The sequence below is a fragment of the Nyctereutes procyonoides genome, unplaced genomic scaffold (assembly GCF_905146905.1).
Source record: "Nyctereutes procyonoides isolate TBG_1078 unplaced genomic scaffold, NYPRO_anot_genome, whole genome shotgun sequence".
Lineage (NCBI taxonomy): Eukaryota > Metazoa > Chordata > Mammalia > Carnivora > Canidae > Nyctereutes > Nyctereutes procyonoides.
The window spans coordinates 7556968-7572565 of NW_026575026.1; the positions used below are offsets into that span (position 1 = coordinate 7556968).

A 15598-nucleotide genomic window follows, 5' to 3' on the forward strand; every position below is an offset into this window, starting at 1 on the left:
CTCAGAACTTTTAATACTACAATAATTTTTGAGATATGTTAATTTAGTTCTCATCTCTTCAGCTCACACTAAAATATGCTCTCAAGGGTTAACTAAAATGACATACATCATTAAATGTAGGCAGGAAGTCAGCTTTCTTTATTGCTCTCTGCATATACCTGAAAGCTGGGATTAAAGATTTTATATTAAGATAAATAATTGGATAATAATTGAATTAAATTTTTTGGTACTCAGGGAACTCTTGTATACTGAGTTTTTAAGTTTCCATAAATATATTCTACTGAATGACGACCTCTATTGTTAAGTATCCACATTTTTCTGAGTCGAATACTTGCCTTAAGTGCTCACTTTCTTTAAGTTATTAAGATTTTTGCTTGGTGGGCAAACTTCTTAGATGTTAAAACTAGCTGTCTAGAATTGTTGCTCAATTCTGTGTGGCATCTGTTTTGCTGCTTTTAAATCAGGAACTCATCTGGTTCTTCTTTCAGTAACTTAAAGACACCCATTTCAGTTGTAAAGGCATCTTCCTCATGACTTAGGGTATCTAGGTCAGGGGTAGTTTCTGAAAGTGGCGCGCTGCCCTTAGTTACAAATTCTGTTGCATTATTCTCAGACAGATCTTCATTTGTCAGGGTAGATGAATCCTCCGTGAGGTTCATAGCTACTGATGTAGGGATTACAAAGTCATATCTGGATTCCACAGCAGTGAGCAAAATGGGATGGTTCTCTGCTTCATTTGTGATATCTTTCTCCATCCAAACATTGACTTCATCCATAGACTCTTCATCGGTTAGCAGAATATCGTCAGGGTTATCTTTGTCTCTTTCTACAGTGGTAGTGAGTTCAAACACAGTGATGAACTTTTCCTCATCAGAGTCAGTTAGTTCAGGCACAGGATTGGGGTCATTCTCTGGAAGATTTAAGTCAATTTCAGTTATTTTCTCTTCTGTAAGGGCACTTATGTCTGGAATAGTGAAATTTTTTTCAGTAGCAGTAGAGATTTCAGCCTCAGGAATAGACGAGTTGGTGATCTGGATGGCCTCATTAGCAGTGACATTGGATTTTACTGAGTTACTATAATTGTTATCATCAGGCTTATCCTTCTTAGCTGGAAGATTAGGGGTGTCTGCAATGCTGGTGGTGCCTTCCTTTAATGTGCCAGAGACTTCAGAAGTTATTGAGACATCTTCATTCCCTGGGTCAGTGGTATCCAAGAGAATATCTTCTTTTGCCATGTTAGTGGAAAAATCTATTAAAGAAACAGTTGCACCCGGTGATGAGATATTACCAATTTTCACTGGAATTAAATTTTCAGTAATAGAGTCATTAGCTATTGAGTTTACCGTGCCTGTCAGAGTAGCAATTTCTTTTTCCACATGGGTTGATGATTTAATAATACGAGAGCCAACATTATCTTCTGATTTTAGTTTTTCTTTTGGAGATGTAAGCTTGGTGTCTGTTGTTGAGAAATCACTTTCCAGGGTATAGTCATTTACTGGAGTAATGTGGTCTCCTTCCGAAGTAATGTTTTTTTCTGATTTCGGAATGGTGTTGTCAGCCCCAAAGAAAATGGTTGCTTCAGTTGTTGTTTTACCGCTTTCTGTTGGAGGATGAGAATAAATTTTCGGCAAACCATCTTCAGCCATGGGACAAAATGGCACTATTCACACTCACAGGTCTTTCCCTGGGCCCAGTGGTATCCCTAGGCAGGAGAGTGATGTGCATTATAGTGATTGAAGCATTGGTCATCATGGTGATTGTTGCATCAACCATAGGGCCAGTGGCACAGGCTCTCCTGGTAGGTTTTTTCTGTGCTTTGATTGGGCATCTAGTTTCAAGAGTTATTGGTATTAGATGAAAAGACAATAGAATCCTTTCTCATTATGAAATGATCATTCATAGCTGGACTTCTCATGTTCTTCTTTATAAGGGATCTACCTTCCATTATGGAGCTAGTGTCACTTGAAACAGACATAGCAGAGTCAGCCAGGTATTTGTAGGTTTAGTGTCAGTGGGGAAAACTCTAGGAGCCGTGAGATTATAAGCATTAGCTTTAAGTTATCTGTCTTTCAAATAAGTTAACAATGTTTTTTTGAGGTTAAGCATCTTCTCTTGAGATTTATGGTATTTAAATGTCTAAAAAACATTAATGGCAGTTTTGGCCATGAATGTAGTTGCAAAAGGTAACTAGGTAGCAGGGATTTCAGTTCGTTCTCTTCTTCAGAAAGTGAATTCTCATTTTTTCAAGAAAGTTAATAAGTTACTGGCCTTTTAGGGTTTTTGTAGTTTTCTTCTTCATTGCAGTTCTTACTTTTTCTTGAATTAACATGCTTAACAATGAGAATGTCAGGTTTTGTAGATTTAATTTCATTAGGAGTATTTTTTCTACAGAGGGTGTTATTTCAACCTAAAGCCAGGAAGTTGGCATTATATGTCAAAATTCACCCAGAAGCAAAATTGAAGTATGGAATAACTGTATTAGCTTTAAGAATTATATCTTCAGTTTCAGAGGGACTGTTTTCTATAATGATACTAGTTGTAACAGCCATCATCATTTTGTTATCATTCTTAATGTTTAGCTACTTAGATGAAAGGAGATTATAGCCTACTGTTAGTGTTTGCCCAGTGTCATTAGAAGAAAGAGAATTTTCATACTTAGACACAACTAAATCTGAAAAAGGTTAGTGGCATCAGCCAGAGTAGCAGTTTCCATGTCAAGGGCAAATGCTTTTCTTCATTAGATATGGACTCAACTTCCAAGTTTACAGTGTCTTTTCTTAATTGATTGGCTTGGTGTAGATTATATCACCATTCTCTGTAGAATTAAGATGGGCATTTTTCCCTTTTAAGATACAGCTTATCCAGAAATGTTTTTGCTTCAAGGCGATGTCACTATGGAGGGTCCCATTGTCTTTTTTTTTAATAATAAATTTATTTTTTATTGATGTACAATTTGCCAACATATAGAATAACACCCAGTGCTCATCCGTCAAGTACCCACCTCAGTGCCCATCACCCATTCACCCGCCCCCCCTGCCCACCTCCCCTTCATTGTCTTTATTGACATGGGAAATGCTGTCAGTATCAGGGACGGGGAGGAATGTCTTAAGTTAGTGACAAGCACAGCTTCTTTATTTCTAACTCATTTCCAGTGGCAGTAAAGGAAATCACAAGGTAAAGCCATTCTCTCACTTGGCTAACTCAGTGGGAGGTTTTTTAACCTCTCCTTTTTTCCTTATCTAGAGTTTGTGAGCCTTAATTCAGGAGAAGGCATGCTATAAACAGAAGACTTGGTGTCCTTTTTGGGGGAATCTTTTTCATGTACAAAAGGGGAAAAAAGTTGGAAGTGTTAGCTGTATAATCACTGGAAGTCAGTTTGGAGTACTTGGTATATGTTATATTGAATAATATTAGAATAAAGAGCAAACTATTCATTTTTTATGAACATTTAATTCCTGGTTAGAAATGTCATGTCATATAATATCTTCATAGATACTAATTTGTCACCTTACGTTTAATTTGAGGGATTACTGTTGTGCTCTGTTTCAACTAATATACAACACCAAACTCTGTTTCAACTAATATAGCTGTGAGGTGGGATCACATTGATTATAGCATAATAAGTATTTTCTTTCCTATAGAGGATATTATTACCATTATCTTTTTTAGATCATTATCACCAAAGATATTACTTGACTAAGGATAGAGGATCATATTGTATAGATGAGTTTCATTTTATCTAAATAGTTGTTTCTTCTATAGTTGTAATGTCTATTATACTAATGGAAAGAAATTGTCTTTTCTTAGAGAAGCATTAAGTTTATATTTAAGTAGTAACTTCTTCAGGTCCATAATGAAAAAAAAAAAAGCTTTTCTTAAAATTTTTTTTAAGTGAAAAGGAGGAAGCTGGTAACAAAAGAAGATGTCTCAGTAAGGCCTCAGGAAGGTTATTTGACAATTTATGATTTTCAGGGATACTTGGCTAGGAAGAGTCCTCAGATACAGACTTTGAAAATGCCAATATCATAGTGATACTCACTCTTAAGACTGTCTTTGCCTGGAGAATATCTTGAAATTTATCAGATGATATGTCTTATGCAATTTTAAAAATATCAGTTGAGGTAAGTGGTGTCTCCAATTGATACTGGAATTCCTACTTTTGAAGGAGTCTGTATAACTTCAAATTTTATAAATTTGTTGGAAAAAATAGAGTTAACATTAGGTGCAGTGATTATACAATCATTATTGGAATGTAGTTGTTGAGGAAGTTTCAGGTTCAATATCTTCATTTGTGAGAGAATTCCCAGGCTTCAGAAACAGGGAGGAAGGCGAGGGGAGCAATTATATCTGGATATTTGATTATAGCAAGATCCTTACATTTTTTTTCTCTTACCTTCCAGTGATTGGAATGTTGGGTTCATAAGTAAGGAAATTGTAATTGAAGGATGTGTTGGCCTGTGGTGTCAATTTTTTTGTTTGTTTGTTTCCAAGGAAGATGGCATATATATCAGGGTTATGACACTCATGTCTTCTTTGTTGTTTGTAGGCTTCTCAGGGATATCCTTTAGAGTAATTGTTTCTATATGTGACTGAAGAATATCAGCCCTAAAGAAAATGTTTCCTTCAACCTCCTTGTTAGCTTGCATTACAAAAGAAATTTCTTGAAACTTAGGTAATTTTTTTTTATCTTGACAGTGCATTCTTGTGTATCATTTGTGCTTTCTGAAGTTTGAAATTTAGAATTTTTTGTGCTGAAATTGGCTAATTAAATTCCAACCAAGAATTTTCTTCTACCATGGGAATGATCTCTGTGTAAGATAAAGATTTTCTCTCAGTGGGAATAATGGTGATCACTTCTGTGAACAAGTTTGAGTTCCTGGTAGTGAAGTAAGTTTCCTGAGGAACAGATCCATCTGGGAGGGAATTCTTTGACTTGTGAAGGCTTGAGTAAGCTGCAACAGGGACAATGTCATCATCTTTATTACCTGACTTATTATCATCAATGATATTTTTATTTACAAGATAAGGCTTTAGGTTAGCATCTTTTAGAGAGTTTGTTTCCACCTGAATAACTGGATCATTTCCTGTTGCTCTACTTACATCTATAAGGTGATTCACTTCAGCTGTGTCTTTCATCGCAGAAGCTTTAGTTATTTCCCTTGTGTAATAGAAATTTGGTTTACTGTATTCATTAGGAAAAAGAGGAGAAAACTTGATGGTTGTTTTCTTGGGTTCTGAATGTTGATCACCAAAGGCATCAATATCAAAAATTTTGCTCTTGGTGACAATACTAGCAGATGTGTTAGATTCGGCATTAGCCATATTGTTTGAAGAACCTGTGGAATCAGCTTGGAGAACAGTATAGACCAAAGGGAAAGCCTTTGGGTCTATTTGACTTTTAGTGTTTTGTCCTTCTGAGGCAATGCCTTTACTGAAGTAAGGTAAGTCTGTAGACACAGGCTCTGATGCTGCTGATATTAACAGTGTTGGGTAATATACGTTTGTGCCTTTTATAAGTTTGGAGGCTGCAGTTTCTTTAGCAGAATCTTTAGAAGTTAGGATGAGAATTTCAGGTAGTCCCATAGGTGCAAGTCTTAGAGACCTGATGCTCTCTGATGATGGAAGGCTATAATGACCAATGTTATTTTTGTTCTTAGTAGAAATAACAGGAACGTTTGACATGCTGGCAGACATCTTCTTCAAAGGGTAAAAGAAAGTAAGAACTGAGTTGGTTCCACCTCCTTTGTTTTCTTTCACATTGGAGAGGTCATCACTGGAAAGCCGAACTAAAGGAAAATTACTAAACCTTGAACCAGATACTGTAGCTATACCTGTTTGATCTTCAGTGAAATCAGATATACTAGATGGGGTAGTGTCTGCTCTCTTGAGTGTAAATGTCTTATGAATGGTAGGTGAAATGGTTCTCCTGAGAAAATTACCGGTATTTTCAAAAGCAAGATTAGTGGTATCAGTTGTGAATGTCTTGCTGTCAATTACAGGTTTTACATCTGGAGAAAGGGAATAATACTCTGTTATTTTATTTTCTGAGTCAAAGCCATTAGAGGGAATTACAGTGTCAGCATTACCATTTATGGTGCTTTTTCCTGCAGGTGTTTTGTTGGAAAAACTAGAAGGAAACTTTATACTTGTATCAGTTAGGAAGTGAGTTGTAGGCCTGTGAGTTTTGGTATTGACATTAGCATTGGAATTCTTGAGAGCAATAGCATTAGTGTCAGTGCTATTTTCCTGTTTAGGAATTATAGCTTGGTAATTTTCTTTAGCTTCGAACACTGGAGATATTGTCTTAGATACACTGTTTGAAGCAGCAACTGTGGTATATGGTGCATAAGACATATGTGTCTTGGGGACATACATGAGTGTACCCATTTTTGTCAGGGAATTATTTGCTCTGTCTTCTGATTCGAAGGCATGTATATCTGAGATATATTCAGAACCACTGTCATCAGACATAATAGTTGTATGGTCCATATATACTGGAGTGATTTTGCCTTCAGAAGAAATGTCATCCACCCATTCTGAAATGTCTTCTGGAAAGTAAATGATTCCATATTCAGCGGCCATACCTCTCTTTGGAAGATCTTTATGCTCAGATATATTCCCTTGTAAAGTACTCGCCATGTCTTTTTCAGAGGTAATAATAGGCGAGATGATACCTTTATCAGATGGAATAATTATTTTCTCATGTGGAATATTATAATCAGTCTTTTTGGTCATATCTTTTCCCATATTAGTAACAGGAACAAGTTCAGAATATTTGGAAGTCCCTATGGATGTTGTGAAATCAGAAGGAGGAAAAGTTGACCTCCATCGTAGACCGTGTAGTCTAGTTGGGGTATTCGTGATGGAACCTCCTGTGTTAGTGACTTTATCATGAGAGGTATGCCTAACATCTTCTGGAAGAGTTAATGTGGAATCAGCTAAAAAGATTCCTTTTAAATTGGGAGGTGTTTGAGGTTCGAAAGAAGTAGCATTAAATTTAACAGTGAAAGAATCTTCCTTATTGCTGTTACTCTTGGAGAGGGGATTGGGTTCAGTTCCTGATGGAAGGATTTTCCTCATAGCTGGTATGAAAACTGTTGTTTGTGTAAAATTATGTAGTTCCAGTTTAGCAGCTGGATTTTTTTGATCCAAAAGATTAGCTGTTTTCCTTCTTTCACTATCTTGAGACTCTTCTCTAAGGGATAAGGCTTTCATCATTGCTCTTTGAGATTTGAAATGTATTTTGTCAGTCTTAGTTTTATAATTCTCAGGAGTATCTCTATTCAGAGAGAAAAATGAATCAACTTCACCATCTGTAGTACTACCTGAAGAAGTAATCGATCCAGCTGGAGAAATATTCTGAGCCAATGGATAGGAATGAATGTCAGCTTGACTTATTACCTGTCTCTTTAGAACATCACCTCCATTAATGACATCAACATTTTCAATTGCTCTTTCTAACATTTCTGACCTATTTATTACAGATTCAGATAAGAATTGATCTGTTATTAGGCCAGAGGTTTCAGGATTTTCAGGCAAGGAGTTAGGAATAACCATTGCAGATGTTAATAGAGATGAGAACCCTCTAGATTTAACATCTTCTCCAGGTAATGTAGAATCACCTCCTTCATAACTACCTTCAGTGGAAAGAAGAATGGAATCAGCCACAGTGCTGGCTGCCTTATCCATAGATGAAGAAAAGATTGAAGCTCTGTTGTTTGCTTTTTCAGTATTTTTACCAATGAAGGGAAGATCATCATCAGGAATGACATTAAATTCAGCCAAAGGAGTAATATTGTTCTGTGAATGGGGCATATCTGCCAAGTTTGGTTTATGCTTACTTGCATTCAATATGGCTGATATGGTGGGTTTTGCTTCATTTGGGGTATCATTATTATAAAAAGCAAATGAGACACCTTTCCTGTTGAATTGGTCCTTAAATTCTGTAAGAGGGGTGATCCCAGCAGAATTGATGGAATCAGTTGTGAGAATCTTTCTCTCTTCCGTTCTTATCATTAATTCTGGGTCTGGAACAAATGAGTACTCCATTCTTTCACCTCTAGGGAGAATGATGGTGGTGCTATCACTAATTTGAGAACTGTTTTCCACAGCTGTTTCACCTGGAAATTCAGGTGAGAAAATCCACCTTGAATCAGTTAGAGAATAAATCATGGATCTGGTAGCCTGACTATTAAAATTGACAGAAGAACTTTTGAGAACAGTAGCAGCATCATCAGAATTAAGATTTTTGTCTTTGGGAATAAAGCTCTGGTGTTTTTTGGTAGTTCTGATATCAGTTGGAGATCCTTGGGATGCATGTTCAGAGACTGCAGCACTGGCATAGGGTGAAAGAGACTCAAGTACATTGTAGTCATTACTGAGTGTGGTCTTGCTTGTTAGGGCACCATTTCTTTCCCTCACTGGTTCAAAGACATAGTTATCTGCAGCATAATCAAGGGCACTGTCAACAGGTATAATAGTTACTATATCCTCATCATTTGGAATATTTTCCCCTGCCAAAAGGGTGTCATGTGCCTTTTCTGAAATGTATTCTGTAAAAGGAACTACTTCAGTGGATATATCTTTTCCTATAAAAGTCTTATCTCCAAATTTATTGTTATTAATAGTATTCATAGGGTTTTTCATGCCTTTTTTTGAAAGAATGATACGAAGTGAAGAAATAGTTTTGTCATATGGACTATGTCTTTCCCCAGGTAGAATATTATTATTAGTCTTTGTTGTAGTGTCTTTTTTCATTTTGATGCCCGGATCAAGTTCAGAATACTCAGATAAACTCACGAATGTTGTGAAATCAGAAGGAAGAGTTGGTTTCCATGGTGGTAGGCCATATGTCCCAATGGGAGTATTTGTGATGGTCCTTTCTCCAGTAGCATCTTCAGAAGAACTTTGATAATTAGACCTAGAAGCTTCTGGAAGAGTTAATGTGGAACCAACTGAAAAGATTCCTTTTAATTTGGGGGGTGCTTGAGGTTTAGTAGAGGTAGCATCAAATTTAGCAGTGAAAAAATTATCTGTCAATGTACTTGCATCTTTTGGGAAAAAATTACCTGGTTTAGAAATGTGTACTTCCTCTTCCACATTGTTGTCACCCTTGGACAGAGTAGTAAGCTCAGTTACTGAGGGAAAGATTTTCTTCTTAGCTGAATTGAGAATGGTTGCATTTCTGAGATTGGTTGCATTTGGAATGTGACTTAAATCATATTTAGCAGCTAGAGCTTCTTGATCAGAAAAATTAGCTATTTTTCTTTCTTCAGGGACCTTATGTTGAGAGACTTTTGTAGGAGAAAAGGCTTTCATGATTGTTCTTTGAGGTTCAGAATGTATTTTATCTGTCTTAGTTTTAGAGCCATCAGTAGTTTCTCTATTTACTGAAGACAGTGAATAAAACTCATTATTTGTGGAATTGTCTGAAAAAATAGTGGAACCAATGGGAAGTTTTGTTGAGCTCTTGGAGTACTGCCTGAGGTCAGTTTTATTTTTATTGGGACTATGACCATCATTAATAGAATTAGGGTATCCAATAATTGTCTTACGTGTGTTTGATAATAAAATTGAAGAATTAGCCAAGGAGGTATTTGTCACTGGGTCAGAGATTTCAGGATTTTCAGTTGACACATTAGGAGTGAACATGGCCTTTTCTTGGGTTTGTAGAAGTAGGAATCCCCTGGACCTAATATTGTCTTCTGGCAGCAGAGAATCACCTCTTTCATAACTACTCTCAGTGGAAGGAGTAGTGGTTTCATCCACATGGTTAACTGTATTCATAGGTAAAGAAGAGACTGAAGTCCTTTTGTTTAAAATTTCAGTATCTTCATTGATGAAAGAAAGTTTGTCCTTAGGGATGACATTGAACTCAGCCAAAGGAATAATGCCATCCATTGAGAGTTGCATCTCTGTCTTATTACTTTTACCTTTAACAGTGTCAGTTTGGACGATAAGATGTTGTCTGCTTTACTTTGGACATCAGTGTTATATATGACAGGTGAAATGACTTTTCTAAAGAATTGATTCTTAGTTTTTAATGGAGAGGTGGTAACAGTGAGGTGCATGGGTTCATCTGGAAAAATCCTTCCCTCTACCATGGTTGCTGTTATTTCTGGGTCTGGAACAAGGGTGTATTCCATTATCTTGTCTTTAGGGGAAATGATGGTGTCATCTCCTTGTAAAGTGTCCCTTTTCAAGGTTGTTTTGCCTAGAAACTCGTGAATACTCTCACTTGTGTGAGTTGGGGGGTGAGTCACAGATCTGGGAGCCTGAGAATTTGAATTGTCAATGGAACTTTTGAGAACAATAGCATCAAGATCAGAGCTGGTATGTTCCTCTCTAGATACCAAATTTTGCAGTATTTCTTTAGGTTTAATCTCAGTTGGGGCTCCTCGAGATAAATGTTCCGAGGCATCACCACTGGAGTAGAATTGATGAGACCTAAGTATTTGGGGATCATAAACAAGAGTAGTTTTTTTAATAATAGGATTGTATTTTTCTTCCTTTGGTTCTAGTACATACTTATTTGTGGCATACTCAAGGGTTGTGTCATTAGGCACAGTGCTTATCACACCCTCAGTATTTGAAATGTTTTTACCATCTAAAGTAATGTCTGAAATGTTTTCTGTAATAGGAACTATTTCATATTCAGTGATTATCTGAAATCTTTTATTAAAAATAGTGTTCACCATGCCTTTTGTTGAAGTATTGGTACTAGGTGAAATGATGGCTTTGTAGGATGGAGTACTTCTTTCCTCAAATGGAGTATTATTATAAGTGTTTGTTGTTGTATCTTCATTTATTTTAACAACTGGATGAAGTTCAGAATATTTAGGTAAACTCACAGACATTGTATAATTAGGAGAAAGAATTGATTTCCATAGTGGCACATCAGATCCAGTGGGAACATTCTGAAGCAAACCTGCTATGTCTGCATCTTCTTCAGGAGGAGAGGAGTTTTTATACTTAGGCTTTAAAGTCTTTTCCAGAGACATGGTGGAATCAACTGAAAGGATTCTTTTTGTATTGAGAGGAGCTTGAGGTGTAGCAAAAATATTAAATTTACCAAAGAAAGGATTATCTTTCAGTGTCCTTGAATCTCCTGAAACAAAATTGCCTGCTTCAGAAATATTGTGTTTGTCCTCTTTGTTATTGGTCTTAGAGAGAGCATTGGGCTCAAAGACTGAAGGAAGTGTTTTTTCCAAAGTTGGAATGAAATTTGTAATGTGATTTAAATCAAATTTAGCAGCTGTGTCTTCCTTACTAGGGAGCCCAACCATTTTTTTAATTTCAGAAGAGATGGGGCTTATTTTTCTAGGCAAAACCACTCTCATCATTGTACTTCGAGGTTGAACATCTGTTTTAACTTCAGAAATGTTAACAGTTTCTCTTTCCACAGGAAGTGCTGAATCAGCCTCATCATCTGTGGAATTCCTTGTAAAAATTCCTGAATCATTAGAAGGAATATTTGAAGCCAAGAGATAGGGCTGAAAATCTGTTTGAATTTTAATGTCCTGATTTTCTGAAATATCAGTTCCATGAATGAAGTCAAGGTGTTCAATCCCTGTCTCTGATGCTACTACTACTGACTTTGAGGGGTCAGTCAAGGAGTTACCACTCATTAGAACAGAATCATTGGCTAAGACTTTAGGCTTAAGAATGATGCTTTCAGATGTTAGTAGAGATGGAAGTTCTTTAGACCTATCATTATTTTCATCAGGTTGCATAGAATCACCCCCGTCATAACTGTTCTCAAGTGAAAGAGCAGTGGTATCGCCAACGGTGTGAGTTGTCCTCATTGGTGAAGAGGATATTGAAGCTCTATTTTTTTTATTCCCAGAATTTTTATCAACAAAGGGAAGTTCATTATTATTAAGGCTGACATTGAATGTAGTTGAAGGAACAGTGGCATTCTGTGAATTATAGTTCTCTGTCTTCAAATGTTTATTTTGATTATATTCTGATTTGGGTGACATCTCAGGTTCCCTTTGGTAGGAAAGAGTAGTGAATGTGACATATCCCCTGGAGAGCTGGCCTTTGCTTGTTATTGGAGTTGTGCTCAAGGTGAGATCAATGATTTCATCTGGGAATGTCTTACTTTCTCCCATAGTTTCTGTTGATTCTGGGTCTGGAGCATTGATATGCTCAATCCATTTGCCTTCTGGAAGAGTGATGATAATGTCATTTCCATTTAGAGTGTCCTTTTCCAGAGATAAATCATCAGGAAACTCGGGGTGGATTTTACTATTTCCATCTGTGGGTAAGTAATTCATGGTTGTAGGTGACTTGCTTTTGAATTTGGCAATATAATCTTTGAGAAAGGTTCTATCTTTATCAGAATCAGGGTTTCCTTTTCTGGAGATCAACATTTGGTATTTTTGTTTAGTTTTGGGTTCTACAGGATTTTCATTCGGGAGACTCTCAGGGACATGTACAGTGGGGGAAGGATCATGAGATCCATATCCATGGAGTCCTTGAACAGAGGGAGATGTTTTTGTTGTGAGGCTCTTTCCTTTTTCTCCAACATAAAAGCTATTTTTCTCTGATATATATTTAAAAGTATTGCCATCAAGCCCAGTGGTCATTAGATTTATATCATTTGGATTGTTTTCGTCCTCCAGAAAAACCACATCTGACTCTACTGAAAAGTCCTTTGTAAAAGGGATTACTTCATATTGAGCAGCATTATCACTTTCTATAGAGTTTACATGCCTTTTTCCATTTAGAATGTTCTTTATGTCATCAATAAAGATAATATTGTCAGGTGAAATTATTTCTTTGTCAGGTAGAACAATGATATCTCTAGCTATGATAGACTCATCAGTCATTTTTATGTTGCTCTCTCCTGCAACAAGTGCTAGATCAAATTCAGAATTATCATCAACAGAACCAGTAGGAGGAAGAGTTGGTTTCACAGGTGGATATGATTTATTTTTAGAGTTTGTGACAGACTTCTTTAAGTTATCATTACCAAGAGGAAATGAGCCCTCAGCCTTGGCATTTCTTAGCTTTGCTGTGCTCATTGTGAAATCAGGGTAAAATGTTTCTTTTAAAGTTCTGGGTACTTTATGTTCAGCAGAAGCAACATAAGGCTTAAGAATGAAAGGACTAATGTTCACTGAATTTACCTCTCTTAAGATTACTGGAATTTGGGCATCAGAATTATAGGAATCATCCTCTATGATAGCCTTATCTTTACCGAAGAATGCATTCGTCCCAGTTCCTGAGGCAGTGATTTCTTTAGCAGATGGATTGATAACTGCTTTATTTATATGGTGGTTTACAGCTTGGTCAGAACTTTTATTTATCTGCTCTTTTTCGTGAATTGCGGGTTGAAAAACCGTTTTAGGTGCAATGGCCATGGTGCCAGTTTTATCATAAATGCCTCCATTTTCAGTGGTAGGTATGCCAGTGGCTACATTTATAGGGTTCTCTGAAAAAGTAGTAGGATCTTCCAGAGGAACAGAGGAGACCATGGAGAAAAGCTGAGGGTTACTTTGCACCTTGGTGACTTCCCTGTTTTGGTCAGTGATAATAGAATGTTCACCTAGTGGCTCTAAGTCCACTGATTTATTAGATAAAGAATCATCATTTTGACTAAGAGCATCTGTAATTCTAGGTTTTTTCTGATTAGGAATAAGTAGATATTTTAATTTTATGGACAGGACATCATCTATTTCAGACAGGGTAGAGTTACCATTTTTATTGCTCTCCTTAGAGTCAAAGGTGGGGGCGTTAGGTGAAATGATGGTAACATTTGTTGGTATTTTGGTGGCACTAACAGGATTAAGAGAAGCTATTGAATCTTTTTTGATGATACCTTTAGTAACTTCACCGCCATAGGAGATATTCTTAGCCTGAGCCAAGAGGTGCATGTGATCCTGTAAAGGCATCATTTCAGCTAAGTCTAGTTTATTTTCATTGACTTTTGATTTTTCTGATTTGATGGTGTCTGCCAACTCTGGAGCAATTGGGTTACCAACAATGGATGAAATGCCTTTCCTGTAGGGATGACCTTGACTTTTTATGGAGGTAGGGATCTCAGCATGATCAGTGGGCACAGTGCCAAATGTGCTGCTCTCTCCCATGGTAACAGTTGTTTCTGTGTATGGTACAAAGAAATACTGGATTTTTTTATTTCCCAAATCAGAAATTTCAGGGAGAATGATGACAGCATCATCTTCACTTATAGTTTCCTCTTGCATAGGTGATCTTTCTAGAAACTCAGAGGAAAAAGTCTCAGTAGCATCCATTAGGGAGGGTGCCATGTTTTCCAGATGTTGAGTGTTGAAGTTTTTGGTATAATCTTTGAAAAAAGTGGCAGCAATATCAGAGTCAGAATTTTCTTCTTTGAGAATAATAGTTTGATATTTTTCTTTAGTTTCAAACTCAGGGTGAGTTATTCTATACAGAAGACTCTTTGAGGCCACAGCTTTAGGGTAGGTTGTATGAAATTCGAGTCCATTTGGTCTGTGTATAAATGAAATAGGTTTTTGAATAAAACTCTTTTCTTCCTTCTCTAGTTCAAGGGAATGCTTATTTGAAATATACTCTGAATCACTTTTATTAGGTTCAGTGATGATCAGGTCCATAGCATCTAGATTATTTTCCTTTGCCAGAGTAGTTTCAGGCCTAAGAATAGAGGAATCATCTCTTAATGTATTTGCATATCCTAGGGATACAGGAGTACCTGTTCCAGATATATGGTAATAATTTTTCACATTTGTGTCTTCAGAGGGAATAGGAATGGAGAAGGTCACAGGTATAATGCCTGTGTGAGAATTTTTTGTGCTATCTGTACCAGTTTGGTCTTTTTCTGTTCCAGGATCACTTTGTTCATCAGTATAGGATGCATAATTTGTGTGAGAAATTCCTTTACCTAATAATACAGTGCCTTCCAGAACAGGGTTTGTATTATCTTTCATTGGAATTCTAAAATCTGATGTTATAAAAGTACTTCTTTCAGGGGAAAATACATAGCCTTTTGGGACATTTTCTTTCATCATCGGATAAAGAATATCACCACCAAAGGATGTGTCATGTTCAGCATCACTATTACTGTTTCTCACAATCACTTTTCTTTGGAACTCTGGAGCAAATTTTCTAAGTAGAGGTTTTGAGACTTCAGTCTTATAAAATGATGCAGGATTCTCAAATTCAAGTTGGTCTGCTGTGGTTTTAGTTGTTCCTTTGGATCTGGCGGAATGATATACACCAGAGTGAAGAAAATGTTTAGCTGTCAAGTTGTTGTCTTTAGGAACATTATCACCTGCAATAGGTGTAACATAAACATTATCCCTCACATTTTCTTCAAGTCCACCTTCTTCCTTTGCCATAATGCCTATGTCTTTTTGAGGATATGCTTCAGAGTTCACTGTTATATTTGCCTTAAAAGGGTGCTTAGATTCATATTGTGCACTGTAAAGCATGGTGTCAGCATCTCCTTGAGAAGTGGCAGTGACAGCCACTGTCAAAGCTGCTGGGGTAGACTTATTTTGAAAATTTTTTGGTATTATAATATCTGCCAAAGAGATCTTTTTTATAGGATTTGTTGCTTGAGGATGACTGTAAGGGTCAAAAGATGGCATAAAAG

At 36.7% G+C, this 15598-nt stretch overlaps 1 protein-coding gene across 1 annotated transcript; it reads right to left on the minus strand.

The window, feature by feature from the left end:
• Positions 1 to 455: 455 nt before the first annotated feature.
• On the minus strand, positions 456 to 1646 carry CABS1 (calcium binding protein, spermatid associated 1). Its single transcript, XM_055315251.1, has one exon. It carries the CDS (start codon positions 1644 to 1646, stop codon positions 456 to 458), a length of 1191 nt encoding a protein of 396 aa, XP_055171226.1.
• Positions 1647 to 15598: the final 13952 nt, after the last annotated feature.

What these genes read in the sequence shown, in the direction of transcription:
- CABS1 (XM_055315251.1), bottom strand. Translation starts at nt 1,646, where the DNA reads ATGGCTGAAGATGGTTTGCCGAAAATTTATTCTCATCCTCCAACAGAA.